The following is a 17176-nucleotide window of genomic DNA, read 5'->3' as shown; positions in this document are numbered from 1 at the left end:
CCCCCCCCCCCCCCACACACACACACACAGGCTGATGTTACATCTGTCTCACAATGTAACTAAATACCTGCAATGGTGGTAAGGAATATCTAAGAAAGAGAGTCTGGCAGTGACCCCATAAAGCAGCCCTTTCTTCCGGAACATCCCAAAGAAACTCCTTCCACTCTGCAACCATGGACTCAGCCTTCATGCATGAACATAAACGCAGGGAGAGAAGGATATTGTAAGAGGAATAGATTGATAAAAGAATTGCAGTCATGAGTCAACTACAATGAGAAAGCTATGCAAAAAATAAAGAATGTAAAAATCATTAGATAACAACAGCAGATTGCAAGCTATGTTAATATGTCATATAACAGAATCATACAAAAGAAGAAACACCAAAGAGACAAACAATTACACCACCAAGATAGCACATATGACATGACACTTCCAGATGGACATCAATGATATCTCTAGATGGATTATAGTTAAAAGATCTTAAGACAAACACTGAAAGCCATGGAAATTAAGAACCACGGGCACAAGGATATTCAGAAAGTAAGAAATCTGGAACATGTATAATCTCATACACAGGTCCAGTATACTTCTCCAAGAATTTTGACTGATTAATGATTATTGCTCTTCAAGTCCTTTTTTTCCTGTTTTCAATGGTCCATTCAGCATTTAGTACTGAAATTGTATTCATGTGGCCTCTCAATAGCAATTTTAAAATTTTCAACTTCCAAGTTCTGAATGTGGTACAGAAAATGTTGCATTTAACATTAGGCTCTTGATCATTGTTAATTAATATTAATATAAGAAATAAGTGACCTTCACAATCAAGATGTCCTTTTACCATTGCCCTCAAACCCAAAGACATCAACTTAGTTTGATTTTGAAAAGCATACTAAACTATTATCAACAGATATACAAGTTGTTTTAAGTTTTCATAAAGTCATTCTTTTCTATTGGAAGCATTTCCATATGTTAATGTCATCATGAATATCTTTAACAAAAGTCTCATTTGGCTTTCTAAGCCAACTAAGACTTTGGAACATAAGAGTTGCAAAGTCCATGAAACCTTTGATGGCTCTAAAAACAAGAATTCTGTTGCTTAAAATTAAGAAAGAAATGGCTACTGAGATGCACCACTCTCTGTAAACGCCATGGCTATCTAAGATTGATTCCCGTGACCAGTCATGCTGCACATCGTTTATTTTCACCACAGCTAGAAGCGCCGAATACTTGTTACAGCACATATGACATATCATTAGGTTAATTTTTTGTAAATCCATGTCAATGCATACAATTCTTCTTTCATCAGTCAGTCGAGAAATCAAATCAGTACGCTTTACTATATTCCTGCCTCCAGTCAAGAGAAACAAGCATATGATATGATATATCCTTTCTTTGATTGAAACAGCTCCTTTCATCTTGAATCAATTTAGCAATTAGTTCCACAGAAATCTGTTTCTGATACCACGTAAAAGATTTTCTTTTTGATAAATGACACAATATAAGACTATTGCGCATCAGAACTTTTATGTCTTCACTGACTCAATACCGTAAACACTTGAAATGAATTGCTCTGTCCATTCAATGGATGAGACAAACTGTGAGGTGACTTATATATTATGTTGCAGCCAACCCAAGCCCCTCCCCACGCCAAATATCCCCCTTCAGAAGAAAAGGAAAAGGAAAGAGAAATATAAAAGGGGATTAGAGAAGGGAAGATAAATTTCATATGCTATAGAACACAATGGGGTAGCTTGGAACATGGACAAACTGTTCAGGCATTACAATTGAGAAATTGTTATTAGGTAAATAGGATTGTTATATTGTGAACAATACTACAAGGAATGTTGATCTGGAAAGAAACAGAATAAAGATTTCCCCAAAAAAAAATCCCTAGCTATTTTTGTACTGCAAGTGTTAATTGAATGCATCTTAACAAAGGAATTACAGCCACAAAGAAAATCATAACTCACAGAAAGAAACAGCTCTAGAAGAATGATGCTTGAGTTAAAAGCTAAAAAGAGGAAAGAGCCTAAATAGTAAGCCGAATACCTGTGCTTCGGTAACATGGTGTGTGGCAGATTTCCAAGACCCACCACTGGCCTCTAAATGCTTAGCCCAATTGCGTGCCTGTTCCCAGTGCCCATGTTCCTCTAAAGCAGTTAAAAGTGAAGAATCATCTAGTGGCTCGTTTCCAAGATGTAGGCCATCATTTTTGCGAAGAGAAGGTTCTGCCAAATTTACTTTGAAGTAGAGTCGTTGATAACATGTTGCAGCAGAACCTCCATCACCAAAATCAGTGGCAGTGAGGAGGTGTAATAAGCATCTTTTTTCATAAGGTGAAGGACATCTTGAGAGCATCGCATTAGCAGCTTTCACAGCAGTAGAACTTATCCATACACTTCCAATTTTCCCTTCTTTCCCAGCTTGTGTGTATACATGAGGTTCTTCCTTAATTCTAGCAGAAAAGGATCCCAGATGAGCTGATGCTTCAGAGAGGCGCATTTGAGAAAATGCCTGGAAACGAAACAGCAAGATTTGGGGTTTATGGAATTAGACAACTGTTATTATATTCACGACATGTGTATCTTATTAAGCGAAACGACTCAGTTACACATAATTACACAATAGGAACAGCACATGCACATGATATTGCACACTAGAAACAACATCATTTGTTCTGATGACGTATTATTTTTACATTTAGATGTCTGCCAGAAACCAATGAGATTGTTACACATGTAAGGAAGCAACAACACTTCTGTTCTGATTTAGTATTTTTAAGAGTGCTAGACACCAATGAGATTGTATCCCAACACCATCGTTACAGGTGCATAAGTGAGGAAAACGCATAACATGACTAGATAATTATTACATAACAAGTCACCCCAACCCCAAAGAAACCTTACCACTAAATATATAAGTCAATAGCTTTAAAGTATTGATTACATCTTTTTGTCCAAACAGTGAAAAGGATCCTGCATATACATCTGGAAACACTATTATTCATGAGTAGGAGCTGTAAAGCAGCAATTCTAAGACCAACTTGAGACTCTTCCCAGGAGCTTTGTCATAACGTTGCAAGTCAAAATTGCACCTTGCAATGTGAAAAAACATGAGGGGACGAGGGGACTACTAAAATATTATGAATGTAAGGAGTCAATTATGTTACGAGACAATCAGCTGGGTGGCAATTAGAAAAGCTGTGAATCTCAACGTTGTATTTGGCACTGTTAAAGTGTGTGACCATCTCATCTAAAAACTTAAGTTAGAAAAAACACTTCATATATTCTCAACACAACCTCTCACTTGCGGGACTAATTTTCCATGGCCAAGCAGATGAAAATTCTTTTTTGAAGGGTGACGGTGAGACTTGAACCGAGGACCTCTGCCTTCTTTGGCACCCAAGTTAAAGGATGTGACCATATCATCTAAAAGTTTAATTAGTTAGAGAGAGCACACTGTCATTTACCTAGTTGTTATATTCTCAATTGGCACCATTACAACTACCAATATTGTGCTTTCAATATGGCAAACAACAAGGGAAGACAGCAAGAACAATGATGAAACGTTTTACAACTGTCAGTCTGAAACTAAGAAAAATTTCAGCAATGATAAGATTCTGAAGTAATGCCCCTTCATTTCAAAAAGGTAACGTGTAGTTGACATCAATGGTTCAGCATACCTGAAGAGCTCGGATAAAAGGTAAGAGTGAACATGAAGGAAGAAACATTTCAAAAGCCCTGAGCAGAGGAAGGAATAAATGTTGTTCACAGAGCACAGCAACCATTCTAGACAAAGAACCAGCCACTTCATCAGAGCCATTTGAAACTTTCTCATCCTGATCAACTTGCTTTTCACATTCCTCTCCAGCATTCATGTCTTGAATTCTCACATTACCATCTGCCTTTCGTACATCAGGGATTGTGAAAATTAAGGAATTCACTGACACAGGCTCCATGAGTCGCCGACGCTTTGGGTTTTTGCGATTATAATGAACTGTAGGTGCTTTGGCAGATGCAGGTAGGGAATTTGTGGCTTCCACAGCAGCCGCGACATTGTTTGCAATCTGGGAAGCAGCATTATTAACTTTGATGGCTGATGTTTCCCTGTAAAGGATTTTCATGAGAAATTTTTTTCCAGAAAGTAGTGAGCATATATGAAAGGAAGTAGAATTTTATTAATTAATGGAAAAGAAACAGAAACTATGATGGCAACCTTGCTGCAGTTATTTCTAGCCAAACTGTCAAGCAAGACAACGAAGAGACATCTGGAAAACAAGAAGCAATTGCAGCCAAAAGTGACCAGCATAAATTCTTCGCTTGCAGAAGAAGAGCTTCTCCAGGCCTTGCTTGCCTCTCACATTCAGCGATAATTCCAAATAGTTCGGCCGGTGCATACACATTCTCATCTGGAAATGATGTCCCATTCTTCTTTTCCCCAGTATCTGAACTTGACGAAGAGCTAAATTTTTTCCTTGATTGTGTACTCTTCAAAATTGTTAGTATGTGGGTTTTCAGACGTGCATCACCGAACTCCTTTAGTGCCTAACATGTAGTACATAAATCAAGTGAGATGAAGTTATGAGTTAGCAACAAAAGGTCTTTTCCTCTTCCAAAATAAAACTGAAAATTTGTAGCAGTAACGACTTAGCAAGGGAACATGTAGTGATTGCCAAGAAATGGACCTTGGGCCTCACTCAACCCAAAAGCTAGCTCTTGAGGAGAATCGCCCAAAACCATATAAGAAGACCAATTACCCATTTCCACAACCGATATGGGATTTCTAACATGCCCAAGACTGACATCTGGAGCGTGCACATTATAACATGGTGGTCCAACATCAGATAAACCCATTCCAATTACCCAAATGACTTTAGTACAACTCAACCCCAAAAGACAGTTCAAGAGGTCATGGTGGTGTGGTGAGTGTGGATAGTTAGTGGTATTCTTATATAGTCTTGAGCAATCCTCATCTTGTTCTAGCTTAAGAGGTGGAGATTGCCCAAGAACATATAAGGAGATAACATTCCATTTACTCCACCAATGTGGGAAATGTAACAGTGAAATAGATATGAAGCTTACTACTTCCATCACGGCCTCCAAGGTGTAGCCTCCAATTTGAGCTTCTGAGAGAAAACCAATCTGGGAAAAAAAGTAAACCCATAAATAGTCCATATCAAGAAAAAGTTTTAAGTCAGCAATGATGTTAAATAAGCTCATACCCAATCGTTGTCTCTTGCTAATAAAGCAAGATATCTGGTGCTCACAGGAAGTTGATGCGCCTGACAAAATGTTGTTACCAAACTCCAGTGTTCACTAGCAGTTTTTTGCTGAGACCTCAGTTCAACTCCATCACCGTTCCCAGTTAACAACCAAGAACCACAAGTCACTCCATCAGCTGATGACGGAAGACTTGATGTTTCCAAATGTTGCAGGACAAGCATGAGAGCTCGAGATGGTTGTCTGTCAGAGGTTGTGAACTGATCACTTTTTTGAATAGCTTGATTGAACCAATCATTCTGGCAATAATCATCTGCCAATCCTCGTGCTAGAGATTCAGTGATATTATTGTCACTATTATTTGAATGAAATGAGGACCCCCTGGGAGAAAGTTGCTGAAGGTGATTGGAACAAGGGCCAGATTTATTAAAGGAGGCTATTCTTCTCAAAGCCGCAACATCAATTTGGAGTATACCAGGAGATAGACCACATAACTCCAATAGAAGAGCACAAGATGCCACCAACACTGAATCAGCGAAATGCACAATAGCAAGGGGAACAACCTAAATATGTCAACCAACAAATGCTTAAGAGGAATAAAAATCAGAATACACTATTAACAGAATGTAAAACTCTGAGAGTTCTTGCATATACACTTCAGCTTGTTATATAGAAGTCTCTCACAGATAAATGGACTATTTCATCATAGGACTCTTGTCTTTCAGCGATTTGCAGTCCAGCATAATGAAGAGCAGTATTCTAGTGCACTCCAACAAAAGAGCATTTAGAGAAGGGGCATTTTCTAAATATTTATATCCTTTCAATACATTATTCTTATGACAGCTCTTACATAGCAAGTTCTACTTTTTTTACTACCTTGAAGCATATATAAAATACTTAACAAAAAACTCAAAGAATAGTAAGACCCAAGACAAAAGATATGAAAGCGAAACTATTTGACAGTAATTTGATTCACATGAAACCAACTACAACTATTAATATCAGGTATTTTCACTAACATGCTGTCACAGAGGTGCAGTAGATAAAGCATCTTGAAGTCATTCACACAAGATTTTTCAAAATTCTATTGTTTAATTGGCTCCTTAAGAACTTTTCTATGATATATGATGCTGAAAGAGCAAAACAACACTTCAAGAACTGTAGTGAAAAGAGAGATTTTCCTTGTATACTAACATAAGGTATTTCAGTTTTCACATTATGACTATGAAAGGACAAAAGAAGTAGATATAGGATTGATATGACTGAAATTAGAAAAAGAAGAATGCCAGTTTGTCAACTGATTAGAAGAAAATGATCCTTACAGATGAAAGAAACAACTGTTCGCTCTGTGTAATAGGTGAAAGAAGCATCTGCACATCTGACTGGATGTTTGTTTGGCCTTGCACTGGATTTCCATGCTGCCTACGTGAACTTTCTGAATTCAACTTTTGAACTCTATTTGACAGCAGCTGACTAAAAGCTGCCAATGCACGTCCACGATGTAAATGGTGCTCGATTCCAACTTTAGATTCCTAAAGCCAGAGAGTGACTTGGATTAAGGATGATAACATGACCCAGTTAAAAATTAGAAAAGGACCCAGAATACATGGAAGACAAATTGTGAGCACCTAAACAAACTTTCAAATTTCATCAAAGATATTTCCAACCAATGAAATCTGAATATATCCATTTAGTGACATCAAAATAAAAGAGCAATAAGATATTGTGGGGTCTAGGGAGGATAGAGTGCATGTAGGCCTTACCACTACCTCATGGAGGTAGAGATGTGGTTTTCGAAAGACCTTCAACTCAAGTGCAACAATCATATATCATCATCTATCATATATATAAAAGAGAACTCTAGGCCTGCCTACATGGCGCCACCACAAACAAGGATTTCCCTTTAAATTTATCTATTACCAAAACTAGCCTTCCCCTTTCATGAAATGTTGTGACTTTATGAAAAGTTGCAACCTTTAGGAAGAGTTACGACTTCTATGAAGAGTTACGACTTTTATGAATAATCGCGACTTTTATGTAAGGTCGTGATATTTCCGAAGGGTTGTAACTTTTCCAAAGAGTTATGACCTACACTTTGTTTAATATAAATAGAGGGATTTTCTGCCACAAATATTTGTAGGTTTTTTTTCATTATAGAGTAGTCGAATTAAAATACATTAATTATGCTTCTTATGAAGTTTGTTTCATTCCTTAAAGTTTTCTTCCTCCTACTACATGAAGATCAATATTTACTATAAGTCATAGTTATTCATGTAACTATGGCAATTTCTTTTTACTATGTTTTCTGTTAAAAATTTCAGCAAGGATGATTGAAAATCGATCTTTTCTTTCTTCCCTTCCTACAGGTTTCTTCATATAAACAAAGAAAAATGATCTTAATCACAATGTGACATTGCTACTCTTACACCTCTCAGTCCACAACTTATAAAACTGTTGAAATGGTTCAATTCATTATATTTGGTTCTTTAATAACAAAACATTTATTTCTGCCACTATTATTTTTTGGTTTTTTTTGGCTATAGGGGAGTTGAATTTAGATGCATTAATTAAGATTCTTATAAAGTGTGTTTCATTCCTCAAAGTTTTTTTCCTCATATCTAATGAAGCTTAATGTTTTACCATAAGTCATAGTAATTCATGTATCTATTGCAAAAAAAATTTTCTATTTTGGTGTCTTTTTTTTAAAAAACACAATTAAAAATTTCAATGAGGATGATTGAAGATTATTTTCTATTTTGTCTCTTTCTATCGTTTTATCGTATACTTTTTGGGAAAATTTCTTGTGGGTTGTGCTATATTTGATAGCACAGAACAATAAAAATGTGATAACTAATACGGAACGAATGCTGAAGTTTGTTAAAAGAACCAAACAAATTGCTCTCTTCTTTGCCAGAGTTAATATATTATTTTGATTGCTCATTCTTAGTATAAACATTTTATAAGCCATTGAACCCTTCCTAAAATATTAGTATAGAGACAATTAGTTCACATCTTTTATCGCAAGTTAACTAATTTGTTATATTTCTTCGTCTCTTCTTTTTAGGCGTAATAAGAGATCAAATTTTCTTGAAACTAACAAATATCCAGAATACACTTAACCAAAAATATTTTTTATCAGCAATGAATATGCGCAGTAACGAAGAGAGCTAGAGCCTTTACCTACATTAAGTAATTGTCATTAGATTCAATGTTGCTCCGGATTTTTTCCAAGAACATTTATAATTGTCGCTAAATATCATTTTTGCCATAGTGATAACTCTTTATTTTAATGAAGTTTTTTTTGCTTTTTTGATAAAGAAGTAATAACTCTTTCTTTTGGCTTCTTTTAATTAAATTTGTGAACTGTAAACTTGAATGCAAACCGACAAACTATCTTTTTGAAAAATATGTTAAGCAACAAGCGTTTCTCTTCTTGATTGTTAGGAAAGTAAGGTTGTCTTTATTATTTGTGGATATTTGAATTCAAGCACTCAAAAAATTATGCTTTGAGATTTTAATATGTTATGTGTAAAAATTTTGGTTTAGAATATTATATGAATGATGTTGCCTACTGATTGATTGATAATTACATTCATTCTTTGTAATTGCATAATATAACCATAACAATAATTATGGTTCAATTCCAAATAAGTTCGGTTGGTGATATGAAACCTAAGCAATAGTAATGACTATTCTGAGACGATGAAGAAAAACATTTATGATACTAACAATTTTAGGATCATAAGAAAGGAGCAGAAGGTTCTCCATTTGAATTAGTTAATTATGTTCTTGTATGGATGTGATGTTCCACTTTATTTGGGAGTGTTGTTAGAGGCTTTTTGGTCTCTTCTTTATCGTTTGATGTTGTTCTTTACAAGTTCTTGAAATTTAGAAAATTTCATTACTTCTGACCAACTATTTCCATGGAGATTTCTTAGACTTCTTTCTTATACTTAAAATATCTCTATGACTCATAATTTTTGTTTAAAAAAATAAAAAATAAAAAAAATATAACACTTCTAAAGTTTTGGATCGTCTTTAGATAAAATGATCTTTACAATGTAGTGTATATATCGAAAATCCGAATATTACCGAATGATCGATGTGAGTTTAATAACATAGTTCAATCCCGTGCAATGCACGGGTAATTTACCTAGTATATATATAAAAGAGAACCCTAGGCCCGCCTACGTGGCGACACCACAAGCTAGAATTTCTTTTTAAATTTATTTATTTCCAAAATTAGTCTTCCCCTTTCATGAAAAGTTGTGACATTTATGAAGAGTTGCGACTTTAATGAAGAGTTGTGACTTTTATGGAGAGTTGTGACATTTACAAAAAGTTTCGACTTTTATGAAGAGTTGCGACTTTTATGAAAAGTTACGACTTTAATGAGAGTTGCGACTTCTATGAAAAATTGCGACATTAATAAAGAGTTGCAACAATTCTGAAAAGTTGTGACCTTTCCGAAAGGTAGCAACTTTTCCAAATAGTTGTAACATTTCCGATAAAGGCACATTTCCTCTCATTTTAAAACGACGATAATTCTAAACCTCTTCTTCTTCACAACTAACTATTTGTGTACTTTGTTCCTGTTGAGTGGCTCACTGACACTATTGCTTATGTTACAGATCTTGGTATGTATATTTACAGTCATTAGTTTATGCTTATGTTATTAAGGATAATTGATAAGATGTAATAAATTTCATTTCCTTTACATTATTAATGTTTGTTACCAGGTTATCTTGTATGTAAGAGAATATAGTATTTTAGTTTTAATGACGGATAGATTTAAAACATTATTTTATAAATTCAGTGATATTCAATTCCCGCGCGAAGCGCGGATTATTTACTAGTTTCAAGTATAAATAAGAAGAAAACATGAAAAGTTACAAGAAAGCCTACAAGAAAAGAATATGAACAACAACAAAATCGTGCAGTAGCCGAAACACAATAAACAAATGATGATAGATATCAAAATCTAGAACGGCAAGAATACATCTAGTTCAAGGAAAAACACCAACAACCCTGAACCACAACACTTCACTACCTACCAACTTTCTACCTTATACACGACCTTCACATCCTCCTATCTTAAGTCATGTCCTCAGTAATCTGAAGTTGCGTCATGTCCAGTCTAACTGCTATGCTTCGTTGGCCTACCTCTACCTCTCCTCGTACCAACTACATCTAACCTCTCGCACCTCCTCACTAGAGCGTCTGCACATCTTTGCTTCATGTCCATACCATTTCAATCTCGCTTCTCTCATTTTGTGGTGGTCACTCCTACCTTACCCGAATGACCTCTTCCTAATCTCATCGCTCCTAGTATGCCCACACATCCATCTCAACATCCATCTTCTGAACATGAGGTTCTTAACTGGCCAACACTTTGCCTCGTACAACAACGTCGATCTAACCACCACTCTATAGAACTTACCTTTAAGTTTTGGAGGTATCTTTTTATCCCAGAAGACTTAGAGGCAAGCCTCAACTTCATCCATGCCGGGCTTAGCCAAGCGCAAGATCTTGTCAAAACAATTATAAGGATGGATACCTGGACGACTAAGATATTCAAAGATGCAGTATATTGACATACATTTCTAAAGGAAATAAAAACGCTAGTGAAAGAGAAGTTCAAACTTATTTTTAGGTCGTCTTTGCATCACTTTGTTCGACCTTTAAACATGTGTGACATAACTCTTAAGCGTTGATCCTCTGGATTGGACCTATATTGTGTCTGGTGAATGAATTAAAAAGTTTTTCATATTTGGTTTTTCATTTCTTTTGAGTTTGGCAGATGATAAGCGTCGAATCCCTAAATACTTCGATTTCTTATTTTCCCAGGGTCAAGGCAGTCTTTAATTCATAGATACATGCTTCATCTTCAGTGGTATTCTTAGTTCCTTAAAAGTTCCGCTTAATGGCAATGGGGGTGTGCGATTCATCAGGTGCAATCAGTAATGCCCCTACTCCGTACCCATTTTGATTAGTCGTGCCATCAAAGTCAAATTTCCATGCCCTATCATCATTTCATTTCCAGTATCCTTGCATTGCATGCATACTCAATTACCCATCCTATACACTCTTAAGTAAGTACACATGTTGCATGTTATCACTAATTAATGATAGCTCATTTTGGAGTGAAACCTGATCTTAAGATTACTTTACTATACACTTAAGGGGTCGTTTGGTAGAGTGTATAACAATAATGTCAAATAGGGTGTATTAGTAATGCTTGCAGTAGCAATGCATGTATTAGTTATGCTTGCATTAATTATACATAGATTACTTTTATGCATTGTTTGGTTTGATGTATTAAAAAAATAGTAAAAACATTGCATAAAAAATTTAATTTACACGGACATCCTCCACTATTATGGCGGAAAAGATGTAAAAAGGGTTTTGAGGGGCAATTGGGTCTTTAATCATGCTAATGCATGCATTATAATCATTGCATTGATTCTACCAAGAAATCCGTGGTATTAGCAATACACACCTTAATACACTATAGAGTGTATAACTACGCAAGCATTAGTTATACATAGGTTAGAAAAGAGTACCAAACAAGGTACTAGTAATACACAAGGCTAATGCATACGTTATTTTTTCTAATACACTCTACAAAACGACCACTAATATCTCAAAAATTTAATAGTAGTAAATGATCACAGAAGCAATACTCACCTTTAATGAAGAATCATACAGCTCCTCCTCAATGTGTTTCTGGATGGCAACTTCCCAGGACAAGGGACTGATGTCAGAAGGAACAATTTCCCTCAGCAGAGAGGGATCATCCATTGGCAAATCTGCAATCGACTGCCAACCAAGTGGGCCCTACCATAACAGAGATATTACAACCAAGCATGAAACAGGCACGTTAAGAATTAAATAGTTAGAGTTTGTTATAATTATGCCAAAGATAGGCTATTGTCTCCATAGTATATAGTAGCTGGAAGATCCTACATTGCTTTCCATCCCATGAAATCTTTTAAAAGAGCAAGTGATTAAGTTAAACCACAACTGGAGTTTCATAGGCAACCTGTACATAAAGCTGGATTAATCTCCGGACAGCCTTAGGAAACCAGCATGGAAGCATCTGTGAGAGTGAAGTATCATGTGCTGAAGAGAAGAATACACTCTCACGCCAATTCAAATAGTCTAATAAATCAGAATAACCAAACACTGCAGAAGACATAGTTAATAAGGAAAAGGTTATAATCAGATAAAAGTGCAACTTTGGTTAGGCCTACGTGACTCCATCACTGGAGAACTTCTTGAGGTCCTTCCAGGTGGCAAGCAAATTTAGGGGCACAAACCTAGAGATATTAGAAAGCAGCAACTTACATTTCGGTTTAGGACCTATACTGCTGCAAGTTGGATCTTGTCCAAAACATGCTGCAGTTAGTGCACGCCATAAAGTAGGAAAGCGCTGGAGGAATGGCCTAAGATTCTCTAGTGTACACTGTACAGAACTATAGAGCCTGTTCACGCTACCACTACTCAAGCAATCTTGAATTGGAATTGGGGCATACATCAATGTGGCCAAAGCCGCTATTTCTCCTGCTCCTTCCGCGATGTCATCAACAGTACATATTATATCATCTATATCCATGGTGCTGAAACTGTTACCAGCAACTAAATTATGTGATACAACAGCACGGGCATTAGAGAATGAAGCTTCATACTCTTTCCCCTTGACTCTTTGCAAAAGCAACCACTTGGCTGATTGGTTATCTCCCTGATGATAATATAGAAAGGAAACAAGAAAGTTAGTGAATTGGGCTGTCAAAAAGGACAAAAAGATAGTTCAAAAGTAACAAGTTAAAGAGAGATGGAAATATATAGCTCTATAAACCAATAAATCTTTTTACAGGAAATCAGCAATTAAGGACAAGGCACAATTTAAGGCTTCTAGTGAAAGGGCATAAAAGACATCAATGGAGCAAGGTGCAAAAGAATGCAAGTTCTGAAAAATGTAACTAGATGTCTGCTAATCAATGAACTTGAGAATTATCATTTTGTTTGACCTTCCACTAGTATTTTCATTTAGACAAATTTATATTACACATAGTAAAAATAGGTAAGCTCTGTGATCAGTGCACCCTGAAGGACTGCATTACCGTCCAGGGAGGCTTATACTAGCATATAGCTTCCCTAATATAAACCACCAGGGAGTATGCAATGGAGGAGAGATTTTAAGATTGCATCCTGGTGTCCATTATGCAAAGAAGCAGAGGAGACTATATAACCACTTGTTTCTGCATTGCAAAGACACAGCACAGTTATGGAACCGTCTTTCACCGATTGCATGGTTCCAACAGACAGTTTGATACTTCAGCCTTTCAGAAGTGGAGATACATATTTACATGGGTTTCCATTATGGCCGAGTACCAATCAATAATAGGATTAAAACTCTAAGGTTCTCACATAATGAAAACCCATACTGGATACCTAAGCCAAAGGAAAGTACTATCACATAATGATAAGTCGAGTTTACTCACTGCTGCATCCTGCATCCAAGAAACTGATTCATGATCTAATGCCAATTTGTGGTGGTCAAGGTAAAGATCCAGGAAATTCAGCAAGTTGTGCTGTGAACAGTAGTGTACGATAACCTTATGAAATGCTTGGATGGAATCTGGATGAGTTCTGGCATTACTAATAGGCAGTACAGATTCTGACCAGCTATCAGCGGGCTCATCCGTCAGTAAAGATTTATGCACATCACGAATAAAACCTGACTGAGCAAGAAGAGCCACAATATCTGCAGTAGATCCCCAGTAATCCTTCAGAAAAATAAATTTCTTAGCAAGTTCCCGCTCCATAAGCATTAGCAACCACATGGAGCACATACTGTGCGCAGAAAACCTGAATATTTGGACACTCGGTACATTCATGCAAACAGCATCCACCTCTTCAAGAGAATATATGTAACTGCCACAGTCATGAGGTTTCTGAAGATATTCGTCAACTGATGAAGAGCGTACACCATCCAAACTGACACTGAGGGTTTCAATTGTTAATGCATATGATGGGATTGCCTCTAAGAGACTTGATACATCCAACCAGTCACTATGGCGAATGTGGTAATCAAGTTGTGACTCCCACAAAACATTAACCCCCATAAGGGAAGGTTGATCCAGCACTATCTGTCGGAAAATAAGATTATGGTTATTGCCAGCAATACAGATTTAATAGACCAACAAAGTCACGTAAACACAAGATGGTATAATGACATATAAAGGGATATAAAACAATCAGCAGTATCAAAGAAATTTATCAAAATAAAATGGTTTTCCAATTTGGTTCTATAGAAATTCAATCTTCAATTTCCTAGCCATTAAGGAGCTGAGGAAGAGGGATGACTCCCTGAGTTTGAACCCTGTGGCTCAAGTTCCTAGTCGGCAGAGAGTGCTTCAGCTGACTGAGATTAGTGCATACATCTTTTTAATGCTTTTCACTCTCTAAAAACAACTATAAAAAGTTGACAAGCTGTAAATCGAACACGCGAAAGGTGCAGTGTCCTCCTGTTAGAAGGCTCCAAGTTCTAAATGTTAACATTATGCCAATGAAGTGTAGCAACAAATGATTAAGATAATTCTTGTGAATCAAAATGTGTTTATAAAGAAAATAGCATGGTAAACATAAGAGCCTAATCAGAGTTCCGTTTCTTTTGTTCTTTTTTTTTTTTATAATGGAAACATTATATTCATCAGCATTTAGGGAATGCTGACCACCTTATTTACAGTTCAAAAGTCTTGCTCATCTTAGAGGAACTAATTGCATCTCTTCCACAGTGGACCTATGAAATCTATTTAAGATTCAGCATCCTCAATATAATTTTCCTTGCACCAAAAATACTAAGATAAAATACATCTTGACTAAATTCTATTTAAAGAACTAATGTTTCTTCAAAACACCTTGCATTTCTCTCTATCCACACAATACACCATATACAAGCTGGGATAGAGTTTCAATACTTTTGCCTTACAGAATCCCCCGCCTTACACCAGCATTTACCAAATCCATAATTGCTTCTGGGCTCTGGCATACCATTTCAATCATGCTCAAAAAGATCTGCCACAGTTTGCCAGTCATTCTACAACGCAAAAATAGATGGCTATTGTTTTCTGTACTCTTCTCCTTACATAAGAAACATTGCTCAACTGAATACCCATTCTCTGCGAATTCTCATGCATTAAACAGGCTCTCCTAACCACCACCCAGGAGAAACATATTATAACTTCAAAAGAAGATGCTCTTCGAAAACCAGCTTATGTCTTGTTGGCCATTTGAAACTAGAGATTGGTATATGCTGATTTGGTAGTGGAGTAAGAGTCTTAATTAACTGTTGTGCCCTTGAAGCTTTCTAAAACATTCAGAAATTCACCTACTATTTCAAACTCCCAATCATTGAGTGGCTTTCTAAAGGAGAAATTCCAGCCATGTGGACTCTATGTGTCTTCAATTAATGCTCCTGGTATCATATTTAGACAACAAAGATCAGGAAAAACCATATTTCAAAGGGCCATGACCATTCAATTGTCATTTCAAAAGCTCCTTCTCTTCCTCGAATTCTTGGCTGTTAGAATCGTTACCCTCGCTGCTAGTCATGTAACACCCTTTCTAGGCACCCTGGGAATCCAGATCAAAAGATGTCTATTCCCTAGAATTGGATGGAACCTTTTGTAGATCCTAAATGAAAAGCAAGCTATGATTAAAGAAATAAAGGCCTTGCCAGAAAAGGAGACTTGGGAACTTGTCATTTCACCATCAGATAAGAAGTTGGTTTGCAGCAAATGGATCTTCAATATAAAACATCAATAACTTGATTGGAAGATCTAAATAAAAATAGGTGGCTATGAAATTCACTCAAACTTATGGAGTTGATTATCTGGAGACATTTTCTTCAGTTGCAACAACGAAAATATCAGATTCTTTTATCCTATGCAGCAAATCTTGATTGGGACTTGCAACAGCTTGATGTGAAGAATGTATTTTTCAGCGAGACTTACACAAGAAGTATATATGGAGATCACTCCTAGATTTAATACTGAACGAAGTCAGAGAAAGGTGTACAGTCTGAAGAAAGCCTTGTATGCACTGGCGCAATTCTCTGAAGCTTGGTTTGACAAACTTTGCTAAGTGATGATCTCTTCAGTTACCAACTAAGCAAATCACACCCCCTTCATAAGACATCAAAAGGACAAACTCACTCTGCTACTAGTTTATGTTGATGACATAGTAATGACAGGAATGACAGAGGAGATGACCTGATTGAAGAAGCTATTACCACAAGAATTTAAGATTAAAGATCCAGGAAAATTGTAGTATTTCTTAGAAATTGAGGTTGCTGGATCAAAAGAGGAATCTTTATTTCTTAAAGAAAGTATATTCTAAATCTCTAGAAGGAAAATGGTATGACATTGCAAACCAGCAGAATCACCTATTGAAACCAATCACAAGTTACAACCAATGATGGAGAATCAGTTGATAAGAAGAGATAGCAGAGGTTGGTCTTACTTACCTCTCTCACACCATAACAGACATAGCCTAATCAGTCAGCTTAGTGAGTTGGTTCATGCATGATCATCGAGATCCTTGTATGCAGTGGCAGAGCCAGATATTTTACTAGGGTGTCAGAATATACAAAATATAACACATGTAGAAAAATAAGGGGAGTCAAAATATAGCATATAAACATAAAATTAAAATTTTAACGTAGCTAAACAATGTAATTTTCGAGCAACCCCTTAGCTAAGGTAGCTCCCCACTGTTTGTATGCAAGCTGCCTTTTACATTTTGCAGTATCTGAAGTCTGCTCCAGGAACTCTATTTTTTCTCAAAAAATAGTCACCTCTAGAATAAAAGCCTTCAAACACGTGGGTTGGGCTGCATCTCTAGATAACAGAAGATCTACATCCGGTTAGTATACACTAGTAGGAGGGAACCTA

General features: G+C 36.3%; 1 protein-coding gene across 1 annotated transcript in view; it reads right to left on the bottom strand.

Annotated features, from left to right (window-relative positions):
• The window catches only part of LOC107017581, a 44094-nt gene that overhangs the window by 4806 nt on the left and 22112 nt on the right, over positions 1 to 17176 (bottom strand). Inside the window, exons 10-20 of the mRNA XM_015217748.2 lie at positions 13724 to 14371; positions 12567 to 12960; positions 12262 to 12404; positions 11907 to 12056; positions 6542 to 6751; positions 5222 to 5782; positions 5082 to 5141; positions 4216 to 4544; positions 3683 to 4106; positions 2050 to 2514; positions 68 to 184 (exon numbers count right to left, since the gene is read on the bottom strand). Of these exons, the coding sequence (XP_015073234.1) occupies positions 68 to 184; positions 2050 to 2514; positions 3683 to 4106; positions 4216 to 4544; positions 5082 to 5141; positions 5222 to 5782; positions 6542 to 6751; positions 11907 to 12056; positions 12262 to 12404; positions 12567 to 12960; positions 13724 to 14371 (3501 nt within the window). The remainder of the gene's footprint in view (positions 1 to 67; positions 185 to 2049; positions 2515 to 3682; positions 4107 to 4215; positions 4545 to 5081; positions 5142 to 5221; positions 5783 to 6541; positions 6752 to 11906; positions 12057 to 12261; positions 12405 to 12566; positions 12961 to 13723; positions 14372 to 17176) is intronic.

Source organism: Solanum pennellii, chromosome 4, assembly GCF_001406875.1.
Source record: "Solanum pennellii chromosome 4, SPENNV200".
Taxonomy (NCBI): domain Eukaryota; kingdom Viridiplantae; phylum Streptophyta; class Magnoliopsida; order Solanales; family Solanaceae; genus Solanum; species Solanum pennellii.
This window is presented reverse-complemented; position numbering and strand designations above follow the sequence as displayed.